At 39.1% G+C, this 17,737-nt stretch overlaps 1 protein-coding gene across 15 annotated transcripts in view; it reads left to right on the top strand.

Moving 5' to 3' along the window:
• nfixb (nuclear factor I/Xb) overlaps positions 1-17,737 on the top strand; it is a 163,834-nt gene that overhangs the window by 123,435 nt on the left and 22,662 nt on the right. For 7 of the 15 annotated variants that reach the window (XM_036589735.1, XM_036589730.1, XM_036589742.1 and 4 more), the window contains 4 exons: positions 11,382-11,444; positions 14,030-14,104; positions 17,138-17,249; positions 17,573-17,608. In XM_036589735.1, the coding sequence (XP_036445628.1) occupies positions 11,382-11,444; positions 14,030-14,104; positions 17,138-17,249; positions 17,573-17,608 (286 nt within the window). Of the gene's footprint in view, positions 1-11,381; positions 11,445-14,029; positions 14,105-17,137; positions 17,250-17,572; positions 17,609-17,737 lie in introns of those variants that run through there. The other 8 variants (XM_036589737.1, XM_036589731.1, XM_036589743.1 and 5 more) reach the window with 2 other exon arrangements.

Raw genomic sequence — 17,737 nt, forward strand, 5'->3', positions numbered from 1 at the left:
ACAGTGGTCACAGGCTTATCTCACAGATGTTTATTCTGTGTGATCTGAGTGCGTGTAAACTTATTCTGTCATACAGTACTGTGCGAAAGTCAGAGACTTCCCTTTATTTATTTAATTTCCAGTCAAAGAGCACGTTATTCATCTTTCAGGAGATGTTTCTGAGTAGATTAGAAAGAAGATAAGGACTTACATAAGGATGGGGAAAGTCTAAGGAAAATAAGTGGAAAAAAACAGGAGTATACAAAACTGGAGTTCATAAAATGATTAGAAGATACAGAGAAAATGAGATTCTTAACAGCCGCGCAAGACCTGGTAGACCAGCAAAGCCGTCACCATCAGATAAACAGCACTCCAAGCTTTCATTTTTGAGGAAGAAGAGAAAATCAAGCTCCACTCTTGCTTCAGATCTGAAACAATTCATGTGTTTCTGCTCATTCTTCCAATGTAAGAAGATAGCTCAACACTAAGAGTCTGAAAGGATGTGTAGCTGTCAAGAAGCCATTACTGAAAAAAAGGAAGAAAATTGCAATTCAAATAAAGACGATGCTGGTGTTGCCCATGTGGAATGGACTGGCCACCCCAGATTCCAGACCTCAACATGTACTGTATACATTTGGGATTTTTGAGAAGCAGACAGTATAACCAACTTCTAGGCCTGAACTTTGAAGGTTATGGTCTCTGACTTTTGCACAGTACTGGAATTCCACTCATCTCATGAGGCCCAGAGGAGCATTGGTTCTCATTTTGAGTTTTGGTTCCTCTCAGTGTTTTTTCCAACTCTTAGGAAGTTTTTTCCTGCCACAATTGCCCTCAGCTTGCTCAGTAGGGGTCAGGAGCATGGAAAGCTGATTTCTGAAAAACAACAAATGTTGTAAATGTAAAACTCAACTGAACTGAATTGAATCTCTACGTCTCTATGTTGTTTTAATCTACACTATTCACTTCTCTTAGAGCAGAGATGGAAAGCTCTGGTCCAAGAGGGCCAGATTCCTGCGCACTTTGGTGATTCTCCTTCTCAGACATAACTGAATCAGCTAATCAGTTAATGGACAGATGCAGCTGGTGTGTTAGATCAGGAAAAACACCAAACCTTGCAGGATTCTCGACCCTCAGTTCCCCACTCTCTCTTAGAACCACAAAGCTTCTGCTACCCAAAGGTCACCAGTCTCTGCATCCCCTCTCCCTCAAGACTGTGTGCCGCGCCCCTGATGGCAACAGTTGATTACTACACCCCCCTTTTGATTATTCACATCTAGCATGAATCAGATCAGCATTAATCACTTTGCACTCCTAGCCTCTGGATACATCTATGTCATCCCAAAGCAACAGCACAGTGGCCAGCAGTGCGATAGCAGCAGCCTGTGCTGCATTAGCGCAAGTCCAGACGGCAGCTTTTAATTGATAAATCGGGGCCACATTGCAGCGGCGCTATAAGCTCCAAAGCATCATGGAATCCAATCACATGCCGCTGATTAAGACACTCACAGCATATGCAGCATAGTACGGATGATATCTCTTTCCAGTAGGCGCCGTCGTTTGTGTGTGGATTAAACAAAGTGTGAGCGTGTTGCTGGCTCTGTGTGCACAGTGAATGTATAGATTAGAGGTGCGCTATTATCCTTGGAGAGAGCGGCGGTCTGTGTGTGCCAGCCGGCTCTTTACATCTGCCCGTACATCTCTCTAAGCAGAAGACGTGCGGATAGAACATGAAAGAGATGGGCATCCTGCCAGCTCCCCTCACCCCCCCCCCTCTTTTATTCTTTCTCCATCTCTTTCTCTCAATCGCTTTCCTCGTCCGTGCTCTCTCCTCTGTCCTATCAAATCCCTACACCTCTTCTCTATTAATATTTGTTTTTTTTCATCAGTCTATCAATCTCTCTTCAGTCTGTCAATCTGTCATTCTCTCTTCTGCTGTTAATAACTTCTTTAAGCTATGTTCATTTGCCCATGCTCAAACCTGTGGCTTGCCAACATTGACCATACAGCTGCACAAAATATGGTCATACTGTGTGTGTAATGGTATATTGGGATTATTTCTCAGTGTCTTTAGATGAATATATTTATCAGGTTTAATATCCGATAAAATTTTCAATTCTCAAAAGCAGGAAGGCTGGGCCATAGGACAGTATAAGCGGATATCAACGATGATTGACAAGTAACCCCATGCTGATGCTTAACAAGCGATAATCACCCGTGCTGATAAAGAGAATTGAAAGGTCTGATTTGATTTCAAACAATTTGGCAAATAATATAAAATTCTATTTACATGTAACATTTATTGTCCTGCTGTTGACCAAGGATTGTTATAGTCACATGCAAAAGTTTGAACACCCCTGGTCAAATTACGTTTGGCTGATTTTCTTAGTGAAACTAAGTTAAGAAATCATCTACAATAAACTTAAATATGGCATTTTTGCATTTTTATTGCACAATTTCTATTGATTTGCTGAATTTACAATACTGGGAAAAAATGAAACATATTAAATATGCCATAACTTTTGTACTTTACACATTTTATGTTTTATTTTTTCTTAATATGTTAAATTCAGCAAATAAAAAGTAACAGTGCAATAAAATGCGCAGAAGTGTGTTCTCTGTAGAGGATGTGTACTTACTTTCATATGGAGAATCAACAAACATCATGTAATTTGACCAGGGGTAACCAAACTGTAGCATATGAGTGTGAAGGAGTGAATTTACAGGGGATTTATAAACCATTAGACAATAGTACCGCAAATTTCCCATTGTCTCTGCTGCAGGTTTCCCAAATTGTGACATACTGTCTGAGTGAATTCAAAGCATTTTCAATAAACTCCGGTGTCTCAGTGGCTGAAATTGTTAACCAGGTGATAATAATTGATATTATGAATTCTTTAACCATGAAATGTTGTGGTATTATTTTTGATATTGCCAAACTGTAATTATTAGGTTCTTAGAGTGCGTGTTTGTTAAGAGACAGATTTGACACAGATTGCATTGTGTTGTGCCCTTTTGTGCTCATCATGTTGCTCTCGTTAATACAAATCCTAATGGTCCTATTCTCTCTCTCACTCTTTCTTCTGCTCTCCCTTAAGTGAGCCCCTATAGCTGTCTTTCTCTCTCTCTCTCTCTACGCTGGGCGTATAGTTGGCAGAGAGCGGGCACAGACGGGCACACAGATGGGCAGCGGGCAACGCGGGGCAGATCCCGGCACACCTGCTCCTCTCTGGCACGACCCGGGACAAACACACACACTCACACAGTCGCATACACACACTCATGCTTGCATTTAAATGTACACAGATTATAGTCACACTTGTGTTTATACACACATATGTGCAAAGGCAGAGTAGAATATCTGCTGCTAGCCAAAGGCTTTCATTCACATGAACAGACACTACAATAATCTGTGTATACAGTTTGGAATGGATGTGTATATATATGTATATACACACACATATACATATGTATCGATATACATACACACGCACACATGTGTGTGTATTTAATCTATTCCAGAATCCATTTATATTTTTGGGAGTCTCTCTTTGAGTTTTTCAAAGAAATCTGCAGGTACATTTTTCCTTGCTTCTTGTAAACATCTCCAAAGTCTTAGAAGTTATTTGCATTTTCTGCCTCTCACAATCCAAGTAATCCCAATCGCATTTGGTGATGTTGTTTTCTGGGTTTTGGGGTGGCCAGTCCATTGTTGTGAGAACATCAGCAGCTTCTTTATTTTATAAGTGCTTCTTGATCTTCTCAGCAGTGTTCTTGGAGTCATTATCTTGCTATAAAATGACATTCTTCCAGTGGGTACTGCATGATGTATTAAAATGGATTTGTGCTTAGCATTCATGATGCCTACACTCAAAAACAAATAACCCACTCTGGATATTGTTACACATTCCCAAACTTGCACTACCATTCTTGACTGCTGGTTGTAGACAAGAGTCCTTTATTGCTTGGTGGCATACATACCGCCGTCCATTACATCCAAAGATCTCAAAATTTAGACTGATCCATTCGTAAAACTTTACTCCACATCTCTGCTGTTTATCCCAAAATAGTGTATATCCATTTGTAATTTTGGATATAACGATATTTTGAAAAGAACAACCGCTGAGATATGATGCAGAAGAGCTTTCAGAAGACCTTTCTATTTCTCTAAATTATTAGTGTGGTATTAACCATAATATAGCATTGATATTTCTTGTATGTATAAAGTCCATTTGCAAAATTTATCATCAGAAAAGTGTGTAAATATAGATGTGCGTGAATAAATAAGTACATACATACATTAAGTGCTTAAATATTTTCACCAAAATGACTTTACAGGAGAAGGAAGAAACGTTCTTAACTTGTAATGGAAGTTAATGTAACAAGACTTTTTTCGTGTAATTCTGGAGCATTTCTGTTGGTCCGTTTAAAGCAAAAAGTAACTGGACTTTTCAAAATATGCAAAAAAAAATGGAGATACAAGGTTTTGTGCGGCAGCGGCTATACGTATTTGCTCTCACTGGCCACTTCATTAAAATAGAGATTCTTAACCTCTTTTAGGGTGCGGCCCTTTTTTTAGGGTATGCAGTGTATTTTTTTCTTTGCCTTCCTCCACCCTCAGGGGCCACCCTACACAATAGCACCACTTATGTGACCCTCCTGTGACCACGTCAGGATGCCCAAGGGGGTCGCGACCCCCAAGTAAAGAACCCTTGTGTAAGAAGTATTGCCAAATAAAGTCTACAGCCAATCTCTTCACAGCGTTAGCCATCCTCTGGCTCTTCTTCAGTGGACAGTTTCTGACCACAGAGCTACTCTTGGCTGATATTTCTGGGTGACGATTCACTGATGTGTGTAAAAACACCAGCAGTACACATCAGCGCCACACACACTACCATTTCACTGTCATGTCAGTATTAATGCAGTTTTCACACTTGTACACAGTTCCGTGCTCCTGCATTTTTGTATTCTAAGCCTTTATTCTCACTCACACCCTCCACTCTAACTCACGTGTGCAGATGTTCCATACCCTCACCCACATACACACACATGCCCATGCATACGCATTAGAAAGAGGAGACACACTTATTCACCAGAGCATTCCTGCTAGCTTCACCTCAATTACATATGTACATACACAGTCCTGCACTTACATTTATATATGCTCCTGCATACACTAATCAGGAAAAAAGGCACACATTTCATATTTGCACTTACAAACACAAGTGTATCCCTCAGTATAGACTAAACACACATACACACTCAGTTCATTTCTGTGCTTATTAGCTCTCTTGCATGCCTCCGCATACACTAATCAGGAAACACACACAAACACACACTCAGACACATATGGGGGGGTCCAGAGCAGGTAGGCCCCCTTCAGCCCCTAACTGAGAAGCCGCTCTACTGAAGGCCCCCGCAGGGGCGTCCACAAAAAACGCCTGCCGCAAAGCCTCAGGTGAGGGGGCGCAGGCACAGAATGAAGTGTGGTTTTATAAGATAGGAAATGAATAAAGTGCAAAGCAGAGGGAGGGGGAGGGGGGATACTCAAATAAAGTCCAATAAAAGAGCTCAGAGAACATCTGTGTGGGATAGCCTGGGGGATTAGAAGGGTTTGGAACATTTTAAGCGCATTAAGGTTTAAAAAAAAAGGTCAGAATGTTTAGCAACATACCGATAAACCTCTTAAGCAAAACCCAATTGGGGAGGCTGTGCTGCCTCTTTATCCTATGTCGTGGTGAGGGGTGTGTGTGTATGTGAGTGAGTGAGTGAGTGTGTGCGTTTGTGTGTCTGTGGTGTGGAGGCGTTAACTGGGTTTTGTCAGTCAAATGCATTAGGCATTTTCACGCTGTATATATTTTTCATGTTTTTTTGCCATCATTACTCTTCAATACATTTGTTGCATTTACTTGTAGCGTAAGTGATACTTCTCTGAGACGTGTTTTAGCAAGTCAAAGCAACCTATCAGCCTTATTCACAGGTTTACAGGCAGTTTAAGGATCAAGGGATCTATTTAGCAACCAGGTTTCCGTTCAGCTGTTGAATTACATTCAAGCGAATAACTGTAATGTCACAAAAATTGATGCGTTTCCGTCAGCTCTGTAAAAAGAACAAAACTCTACTTCACGTTCGGAAAAAGACTTCTCAGAAATACGGAGTGAGTCTACACAAAAATCTGTGATGTTGAGCAAATTCTTATTGCTGTTATTCAATTGTGTGGTTATATTTTGATGAAATGACAACTAACGTTTGTTGGAATAAGCTTTTATAAAGGTTTATGTAGGTTTATGTCATTTGTCATGACAGGCTTGTGTAGGTGTTTACGAATAGTTTTGCAACTTGGAAACTTGCATTTACATTATTTAATGGCAAATGTGTTTGTTGTAATTTATCACATTTCCGTTTATTAGCAAAATGTTTGTCTACCTTTCCAAACGTTTTTGCTAATTTTGCTTATTTTATTTGATATTTGCCATATCTTTTTATGGATAGAAACCTATGTCATATCAGGTTGTGTTGGTTGCCTGTGCAGATGTTAGCCAAAGCTAATGTACTGAAGCTAATTCCAGTGGTCAGACTGGAGCAGTTGTGCTAGTTCATTTCTCACGTACACACACAGACACGCATATCTGGCCAGTGCACTGTAGGTCATGCATGAATGTTTTTATGCATATCAGAGATAAACAAGACAAATACGTACACAAAGTTATAAATTAGCTGCCAGATGGGGCACAGGAAGTTTAAAAACATTCAAATAGGACAGCTGTCCATATGTGACAAGCATAGTGTGTATGTGTATGTGCCTGAGAGAGATTTAATCTGGGAAGTTTTGTCTTCGCTATGTGTGAATGACATGCAGAGTGAGTGTGAGACACAGATGCAGAGGTCAATAGCCATTTAATCCACACGAGAGAGTGTGTGTAGTGTAAGAACTGGACGATGAAAGGTGATATGCAGTTTACGGTCAGATTAACTTGAGTGGTGAGCTGCTGCTTAGGGTGAGACAGGGGCTGTGAGAAAAAGTAAATGTCTGTTTTTTCAGTCAAGCGCTCCTCGTTCTGTAGGCAGTCAGAAAACAATGAGGAAAGGATCAGTGTACACGTGCAACATGTCTAAAGAACAGCATAGAGACTTTTGTAACACTTTATTTGAAGGCTACCTACATGAAAACTTCACAACACATGCATAAGCATTTAATGACATATTTTAAAGCAGTGTATATATATAAACATCTTTTGCCAGTAATCGCAGGATGGCATAAGATATTTTATGAAATAAAATACATTGTACTGACATAAAAGCCCTTTAACAAAAGTGACGGACATTTGTACCATGTATAGTGTTGTTATGAAGCGTCATTACCAGGTTTTGTAATTTATAAGGCCTAATTCAGAACACTATTTATTAGTTCTACATTTTTATAGTTGAGTTCAAATATGACAGTATAGTTTCTGTGAAGGAGACCTGTGTGGCTGCTGTAATAAAGAACTCAGAAAAATATAAAAGAACTGTAGTAACTACATTTGGTTTTGATGCTTAAGTGCTTTAAAAGCAAGTACTTTTGTACTCGAGTTCTGCTTTTACTTGAGTGATATTTTATCATGGATATTTCTACTTGGTGGAGCAATGGATGATTGAAGGTAGCTGAGAACTGTACCCACTGCCTAGTCTGTGCTAGTACTTCCACATAGACCTTGCCTTAGATGTAGTTAGGGCATGTGTAGTATAGGTAGGTGACTTTACAGTGTACAGCAGGCCTGTGTTGGATTAGTCTTCTCTATTTGCCCTGCATTTTGTACTTTTGTACTTAAGTACATATATAGATAGGGAACCTACTTTTATTTGAGTAGTATTTTATCAAAAATGTTTCTACTTTCACTCTAGTGCATTATGAAGACCTTATGTAAGTAACCATAAAAAAAAAAAATCAGAATTGTACCTACAAAGAACAGTGATGTCTCCACTGTATAGTTTATGAAAATTCTTCAGCACAAACCTCGCCCCAAATGTAGTTGGCGCACATATAGTTAGTTGACTTTACAGTGTTGACTTACAGCAAAATTAATCCCCTGCAATTGCCCTGTATTAGTCTGCGGGACATAAACCAACACATTGGCAAATAGGTGAGTCAAAAAAATTAATAAATAAAAACAAACCCGTTTGTGCATACAAGCGCAATTGTTTATGAATATGCGCATTGTAAATGAGTCAATTAGATTTGGTCCTTTCGGCGATCATTGTGAAATCCGCATGTGGGTTTTTGTGTTTGTAGGTGTGTGTATGTGTGAGGGAGAATAGGCAGTTTTTTTTTAATTGTTGAACATCCTCACAGCCCTTGAAAGGTACTGAAGACATGTTGTGTCTTGATATATCACTGTACCGTGCTTTAAACCAATGTTGTATAGCACGTATATGTTTGTACAGCTGAATATTCTGCGCATGTGAGGCTCATTATTTTTGGCATGCTGCATTCAGGGGTCTTCTGGGTGAGTGTGCTGCACAGATAAGGACGAGGATGAGCACCGTTGGATGCATTAGTGTGAGTGTTTGTTGCATGTGTGTGTTTGTGTGTGGTGTTTTGCTGATAACAGCAGTGATTGGACTCCTAGGGCTGGTCGCCTCTGCTCTAATAATGGACAGACTCTCCATTGTGAGCGTGAGGTTGATTATCTGCCCCCTGCTCGTCTCCCTTTTGTCTCTGTCCAATAGCGTGGGCTCTTCCATTCACTCCGGTCCAGCCCGGCATAGTGAGACCCCGTTAATGTGCCATGTAATTGGATTGGAGGTCGTTCGAGACCCAGAACCCGCCGCCTCCCCGAACTACGTTCACCTCTCCACACCACTAGGGGGCAGCATGCTGCACTTGTGTTACCTTCAGACAGGATTTCACACCTCCAAGCTTAGCACAGCCTCTTGTCACACTATCCATGAATTTCAGTGGTATGGTAAAATGCTACATTGTGTTCTTAGCGTTGTACTTCTCAGAAAAGTGACTGAATTGTGTTAAATCTCTGCATATGGTCATAAAAAGAAAATCAGTCTTCACTGACCCCTACAGTGGGCAAAACACAAAAATCTCAGCTCTCAACAAGGAGCTTTTCAGCCTGGTTTTGCCATTGAGACGCTGGATTAGCATTTAGCGTACAGACAGACACAGTAGATTTCTTAATCTCGTTACACAGATGCTATGTATATATATACAAATATATACATATAGTGTTAGAGGAGATATTTTTTCTTTTTAAGATCATTGTGTCTCTGTGTTAGAGAGGGTGTTCACGATTGTGTGGGTGCTCTGTAAGCTAGCAGGAATGCTCCGACACCGCCAGTGCTAAGATGGCTGCCAAGCGCTAAGATGGCTGCCAGGATTCCACAGAGCGACAGCAGAGAGTGTGTGCGAGCAAGAGAGAAAAGGAGCAAGTGAGAGAAAAAAGGGGGCTTTTGGTTTTCTTCCATGTTCCCATTTGGTCAGTGTCTCTTTTTATATCAGTTTTCCTTCATTTAGGCCTGTCGGCGTTGTTGCGGCTGCTGTAGTAGCACTCAAGATGGCAGCAATAGCTGTTGCTGCTTCTGATGTTCTTGTTGTGGGCTGTAGAGGGAAAAGCATGGATAACACTTTGTTGATCAGTTAGCATTAGACACGTAGTCTTAAGAAACTCCCCCTATAAATGTACTGTTACTGAAAGGCTCTACAGAGTAGAAAGAATGTCAGCGAATGAGGGCCAAGTACAACATCCAGGGGGGGTCTGGGCTGTCTCCAAGATCAGTTCACTTGCTTAGATGAAGAGCCTATAGAGACATTATCCAAACCTCTGTGTGGCTGCACACAAAGTTCAGTCCACATCTTATATGGCCCATTAGTGAGAGTCGGGTTTCGCCTGTTGCTATCTTACTGCACCATTGATACAGTAGACTTTGCAGTGAGACCACTGTTATAGGGTCTTAAATCAGGAGTATTGCAGATCCCACTGGTACACTTCTTCTTATTGCTTTATTAAGCAATATCCCTTTTAAAAACCGATTTACCCTTCCAGTTCAGGCACTACTCAAGCTATTTAGTGACTCAAAGAAGAAAAACTATAGAGCAGCTCAATTTGAGGCCTTGACTTGTTGATTTATTCCTTTATTTAACATGTGGAAGTTGCAGTTATCACTGGTGATAAACATTTGTAATTTCAGATTAATTATTTCTCACTCATGGCTTATTGACAGTAAACATTTAATTATGATTTGAAGCGGAGGAAAATTATTGTTGTGCATGCAGTCTTGTTTCACAGAAAGATATAAGAGAAAGAAATAGACAGAGAAGTTGAACTTGCAAGCTCAAACCTGTCTACTGATTGTAAATAAAATATTAATATAGTTGCTTTCATAATTATGTGATTATATTATTTCATTTAAATAGTATAGCGAAACAACAAAAATAACTCTAACTTTAGGTTAGACTCCATATTTTTTAGTTCCATTGTTTAAAATGATTTACGCCACCACTCAAGCTATTGAGTGACTTAAAGAAGACAAATTATAGAGTAGCGCAATATGAGGCCTTGACTTGTTAATGTAATCCTGTATGTAACCCTTAGATATTGCATTTATTACTTCTGATAACAAACATTGGTAAGTTTTCATTTTATATGAATTATTTTTGCTTATCAAAATAATGTGAAGAAATTCAGATATATACATAGATTATAAGTTTTCATATTTTACTATGATTTGAAGCAGAGAAAAAGTTATTGTGCATACAGTCTTGTTTCACAGAAAGAAAGACCGGTCTTCACATTTTTGCCATGTTTTTGTCATTGTTTGACCTTGAAATAAACAGAGAAGTTGGACATGCAGGCTCAAACCTGCCTACTGATTGTAAAAAAAAATAAATGTAATTACTTTCACAACTGTGTAATTAAATTATGTTCCATTTTGGCCACTACTTATGCAGCATAATGCAGAGCAGTCTTGTTTTTTAACCCTTTCTTTAAGTAAGAAAGGTGACCTGAGGAAACTTTGCTTCTTGGTTGGGGGTGAGGGGTAGTGTGGTGGCATAGATGGCAAAATCCTTTCAGCAGATAAGAGTTAAATGTTCTGATTGTGGGCAGTTAAAGAAAGAAAAGAGACATCAGGACACTTATGTCCATGTCCCTGGTGTGTGTATTCAGACAGCTCAGTATTGGACCCTGTTCTGTCAGATTTGAAGGGCCACTGGAACCAGAAACACAGTGTCAACAATCTGGTTTGTGTTTCAGCGTGCTCTGAACATTCTGTACAATTCATTTTCCATTATCATACTTTGAAATTTGTTGTAGGAAAGTGTTCTTGTTCATGTAATTAGTTCAGTCTCCTGAGTCTTGGCCCCATCGGTAAGCTTTGGACTTTGTCTAATTACCTCCTCCTATGTTTCTTCCCAGAATCCGGACAATCAGACAACTCCAACCAGCAAGGAGATGCAGACGTCAAGCCGCCGCCCAATGGTACGTTCAGAGCACACACACACATGCACATATGTACATGCTAGTATTCGCTCTTTAAAAAGCACAGTTAATCCAGTGCCTCTATTTTTGTTCGACGTTTTGACAATTTTGAACTCATACAGAGACCATAATTCCATCTGCTTTTTGTCATTTGATAAAAACTGCACTATGAAAACGCTCTTGCTGCACATTCACTAGAACCGTGCACAGTTTCCATCCAGCAAGATTGGCAGACACAACGTGTGCAACAAATTTAGGACTTTTCTCGGAGCCAGTCTTTTCGCTGTGACGACACGTGCACTTACATGCAAACGAATCTGAATGAAGGCAGTAAGCCGTGCTATTTACACGGGCAAGAAACATTTTCTCGCACATACACTACACGCTAAATGCACTCGCATATTTGCACACACACACGCACAAAGCGATTCCCATTTGAGTTTATTGTAGTAAGGCGTTGCTAGGCTTGCTGCGAGCGAGGGTGGCGGAACACTCATAAATCACTCTGACGTGATTGGTTGATGGGAACCACATGGGCAGCGCTGAGCTCATGCACCGGCATCGCTGTGGTTAACCAGCGCTAGCGCTTACATACTGACCTCAGGCAACGCTGCAGATGGGTGTGGAGCCGTAACCCTGTCACCCATGCTGCCGCATCAACATACACACATATGGACACAGCGTATGCACTCACTTTAAAGGGCCATATGAATTACAAAGCAGCATGCATAACTCAGTGTATACACTCACTCAGGGCTGCAATGCAATACTTTTATGGTACCAACTGAATACTACAGAGTATCGAAAAACTTTGTCATTCAGTGCTAAATTGAGCTGAACAGTTACCGCCCACTTATTCAACAGTCCTGGTTCGGGAAGTAAAAATCCCATTAATTTTCTGCATAGACATTTCAGGAAAATCATTATACATAGCAGTTTAAGCAGACACCCGAATCAACCAGATTAATCATGACAGTTTAAAAATTGACACTCGAAAGTCTGAGACCACTTTAAAAATTTGGTATATTTTTCACTTAAACCTTTATATAAAACCTTACATTATAAACAGCAAGTATTAGGATCTTGAAAAAATTAAAAACAAGGAAAAGTTTTGACAAAATAAAGAAGAAATATTCAACTGCTTCTGGGTCACTATTCAAACTGAAGCAAGTTTGTGAAACTGACCATGTTAAGGCCTTTGGACAAAAAGGTGAGATTTTTTGTCAAATTTTTTCCGTTGAAACACATGTTCACACGACTCTCAGGCGAAACTGATCTGCAGTGGTTTTTATACTGACCCTGACAGTACCGACAAACTGCCCCTTAACAGCAGTCCACTACACAATCACAAGTGGATAGCAAAAAGTATAGCCAGTTACACTTAGTGCTTCTTGACTAGCCTGACATCCACAGCAGCCAGTAAATACACCTGCGAATCAGGAAGTCACTCTTTTTGGTTTGTTATTTAAAAGGAGGTATGGAATAAAGTATCATTCAAGAATTGATATTAAGATTTCAGTATTGATAACGGTATCAAAAAATACCCAGCCATACACTCAGTCTTCTATGTATTTCATATATGCACAAATCCTCAGCTTTCATTTCCAGTATTCTTAGATCATATGTACATGTATATTTTAGAGTAGTTTCTCCCTCGTGTGCAGTCACAATGGATTCATACATGAAAACACATGCATTGTTGACTGAAAAACTCATATTAAATGCCAAATTAGTTCCCATTCATAGCTGAGTGAAACAGTCATATTTGTATGACAGATGACATTTCAAACAGATATGGTGTTTGTAGTACACCAGTAGAGCAGAATGTCAAGGTAATGCTAGGAAAAATGCTAAATTGTCTGTATTTTACTAAATTTACTTTATTTGTAACCCTATACAACTAAGTGTTATATTTTTCTGCAGTGCTAATTGATGTGGATACAGTCCTAATTTCTACATTTTATAAATAAAAATAAAAATTTTATAAATAGCACGTTTGTGTTTTTAGTAGAAGAGATATTTTACTATGATTTGAATGTGATGAAGTTATTGTTGAGAAGTTATTGTTGTGTGTTCAGTCTTGTTTCGCAAAAAGGAAAAACGTACTTTACATTTTTGTCATGTTTTGTCACTGTTTGACTCTAAAATAAACACAGTTCAAGAACACTGAACTGAACATTTTGTGTAATTCATTACATAACTATTCACTTAAATGCATTAAATAAATAAACAACTCTGTAAAAAAAACTTTAATGAATGAACAGCAAAATGAAAATAGTATCTCTCATACTTTTGTCTGCTTAATGCCTGGAGTTGAACTCACACTCCTTAAGGCACTGGACACACAGCATGTTTAGCATCCTCGTTAAGTTTCAGTGCGTCTCTGAGCAGGTCAGTCCGGGGAGTCTTTTCCATACCAGAGCTAACCAAAAGCATCCAGCCTGCTATTGTCACACAGTGAAAGAGCACATCATATAATAGAAGGATGAATTTAACAATGCGGCCCATGTGGTTAGGCAGGGTTTTAGTGTGCGTGTATCTGTATATCATCCTCTTTTGCTCCCTCTCTCTCTTTCTGTCTCCAGGGCACTTGAGTTTCCAGGACTGCTTCGTGACTTCAGGCGTGTGGAACGTGGCTGAACTGGTCCGCGTGTCACAGAGTGAGTCGTGTGCACACACACACAAAGACACACACATGCGTTCATTCTCTTTCTTTCTTCTTCTCTCTTTCTCCGTCCGTGTCACTCACTCTCTCTCTCTCTCTTTCTCTCTCTATTTGTCTCTCTCATCCACATTGTAATATTTTGGTTGATTGAATAATTTCATAGTCCTTTTAGTGACACTGAAAGCAGCTGTTTAAAGAGATCTTAGGATAAAACTGTGTGTTGATTAATGTGTGAGATGTTATCTGTTAAGCTTAGTAAATAATAAATAGTAAATTTGGTTAGGGCAATGGGAGTTTTGAGCTGTAAGAGGAAATGATAAAGGGATAAATATGTAAAGTATTTTTTTTAATCTTTTATATTTCGGGCACAGTGATCTTAATCTATGGTGCTGAGGTCACTCGCATCTAACTCCAGGGGAGGAAAAATAACAGAGTAACAGAGTGCTTAAGTAAAAGTACTGTGTCAAAATCTATCTTCATTAAAACTATTGAGTTTTAGATGGAGGTAAAGAAGTATTGACATGTAAAACATACTCACGTTTGTTTTAGAACATAAATTAGGAATCTTTTGAGATGTGGTGAGTAATAGTTAGATGAATTAGCATAGTTGTGGGCAGTTTTTAACTGTAATATGAATTCGGTTGGATATTTCAATGGAAAATGAAACTGAAATGTGCTGGAACTCGACTGATGGTCAAGAAAAATTTTATAAAACTAAAAAGTTTCATGCACTGTAAAAAGTGAAAAGTCAGCTCAACTTAAAATTTTAAGGTAACTTATTATACAGCTTTTCTTCAGTTAACTTGAACAAACTCAACACTTAAGTACACTCAAACTTTTTAGTTTAATCAAAAGCTCTTTTTCTTCTCATTTTCCAAAACACAGAATGCAGTGATGTGCAAATCAATTGAGACAACATACAACAGTGTTGAAACTGTGAGAAATTGTATTGTTTTTTGAAAAATATATGCATTTTGAATTTGATGCCAGCAACATGTTTCAAAAAAGGGACGGGGGCATGTTTACCACTGTGTCGCATCAACTCTTCTTTTAACAACAAGACGTCGTTTGTATGGCAGCTTATGTTGCTCCAGAACCTGTATACATCGTTCAGCAGTACCTACACATATGCAATTCATCCAAGCTTATGTACACTAATGCACCCCTATACCATCACGGATGCTGACTTTTGAACTGTGTGCTGATAACAAGCCAAATGGTCCCTCTCCTATTTAGCCTGGAGGGTGCAGTGTCTATGATTTCCTAAAAAAATTCATATTTTGATTTGTCAGACCACAGGACATTTTTCCACTTTGCATCAGTCCATCTTAAATGTTTCTGGATCCTGTTTATATAGTTTCTTCTTGCATAACAGAGTTTTTTAACTTTGTGGATGCAGCGGCAAACTGTGTTCACAGACAGTGATTTTGAAGAAATTTTGCTGAGCCCATGCAGTGATTTCCACAACAGAGTCGTGTCTGTTTTTAATGCAGTGCTGCCTGAAGGCCTGAAGATCACAACCAGTCAATAATGGTTTTCGCCTTGTCCTTTGCATACAGAGATTTCTCTGGATTTCTTGAATCTTTTAATGACATTATGTGCTATAGATGAGGCAATCCTCAAGTTCTTTGAGATTTATGTTGAGAAATTTTATTCCCCATCTTTACAGAAAGACTCAGCCTCTCTGTGATGCTCTTTTTATACTTAATCATGTTACTGACATTACCAATTAACCTAAATAGTTGTGAGGTGTTAAACCAGATGTTTTTTAAGCATTACACAACTTTACCAGTCTTTGATCGCCCCCATCCCAAATTTTTTGGAACGTGTTGTTGACATCAAATTCAAAATGGGTATATATTTTTCAAAAAACAATAACATTTCACCATTTGATATGTTGTCTTTGTACTATTTTCAGTTAAATATAGGGTGTCTATGATTTGCACATCATTGCATTTAGTTTTTATTTATATTTTGTACAGCGTCCCAACTTTTCTGGGAACAGGGTTGTAACTCCCCATTGTTAGTTCTGTGTCTCAGGCAAACAATAGATACTCACTGAAAAGATTTTACTGAGGAGTTTTTACTAAGTTTCACCACTAGCTGGAACTTATTCCATCACACCACTCCACCAGGCATTTTCTCCTGTTGGGTTCTCAGTTATGTATGGCTGTGGCATTACTGGGGTTCAAACTCTCAACCTCCAGATGTTGGCATTAAGCTTTGATAGCTGTACCACTCAGGAGCCCCTGAAGTTACTCAGATTCCTGTGTCCATAAATGTTTGAGATTTGTAACTAATACTGTAAAGGTCTAAATGAAAACAGTAAAAATTGGAGTAAAATTGTGTAAAAGTATAAGTATTCAATTTTAATAATGCTCGAATAAAGTACAAATCTTCCAAAATAATACTCAAGTATAGTAATACAGTGCAGTCACTTAAAAGGGAATTCCACTGATTTTTTTTTCTATAAAATTAAATCAATAAGATGATAGGACCCAGATGTTTGAAGAGTTAAAAGCCTCAAAAGCTAACTAACAGAACCTTATTACATGAAATAGTTATGAGTTTGTGGCCTGAAGCCTTAGACATTGTTTTATGATCATTTTGAGATAAGGTTTTGACCTAAAATTTTATTTATAGTAGAGAGGTACATGCAAGGTGTACATGCAGGCAAGGAAAACTTGTTTTTTCACATTTATAACAATTTTATAATTATCAGAAATACATATACGCAGGGCACATGTTGGCTTGCTGGTCATCCTGGATAGTAAATGAAATGGCTTTATTTATGCTGTAGACATCATGACCCCTGGTCCCTGTCACCACCACTGTAAAAAATTCTGAACCAATAAGTTTCTCCAGAATGGAACATTTCACATTGAAACTCTTTGAATGGTTATGTATATCTCAACAACTGAGTTATGCAGAATTTTTTCAAAAATAGGAGAAATTCCCCTTTAAGTGTTTTGCACCCATGTCTAACTCTTCTCTCTTGATTCTCTTTCTCTCTTTTGCGTATCTTTAGCTCCAGTTGCCACAGCTACCGGCCCCAACTTCTCACTGGCCGACCTGGACAGTCCTGGATATTACAACATCAACCTGGGCCGCCGTTCCATCACATCGACCCCATCAACCAGGTACACACACACACACTCATAGGATGAAGGTTTCTTGGTTTTCTTGTTTGTTTTTCGCACTTAGACAACACTTATAGAAGTCTTGCATGTGTTTGAGTAAGCGTGCTTGGCCGAGACTTTCCTCTCTTCTATATTGTGTGATGGAACATTTCTCTCCTTTCTGTTCCTGCTGCCTTCTGTTCTTCTCTTCTCTTCATTCTTCTTTCTCTCTCTTTCTATTTGTCTTATTGCCTCCTCTCTCTACTCCCCTTCTTTTTCACTGTTTGCTGTTTTCTTTCTCTTTCTCTCTTTATTTCTCTATCTTTTTTCCTCGACTGCTACAGGACTGAAATGGAGCTGTATGGCAGTCTCCCACGGAGGTATCCCCACTTCTCTGAGTCCTGCACTAACTGTCTCTGTCCTTGTGCTGCTCGATCTCTCTTTCTCTTTCTCTCCCTCTCCCTCTCTCTGTCTCTCGCTCCTATCAGAACGAGACCAAGACCTAAACA

This window comes from Colossoma macropomum, unplaced genomic scaffold (assembly GCF_904425465.1).
Source record: "Colossoma macropomum unplaced genomic scaffold, Colossoma_macropomum, whole genome shotgun sequence".
NCBI lineage: Eukaryota > Metazoa > Chordata > Actinopteri > Characiformes > Serrasalmidae > Colossoma > Colossoma macropomum.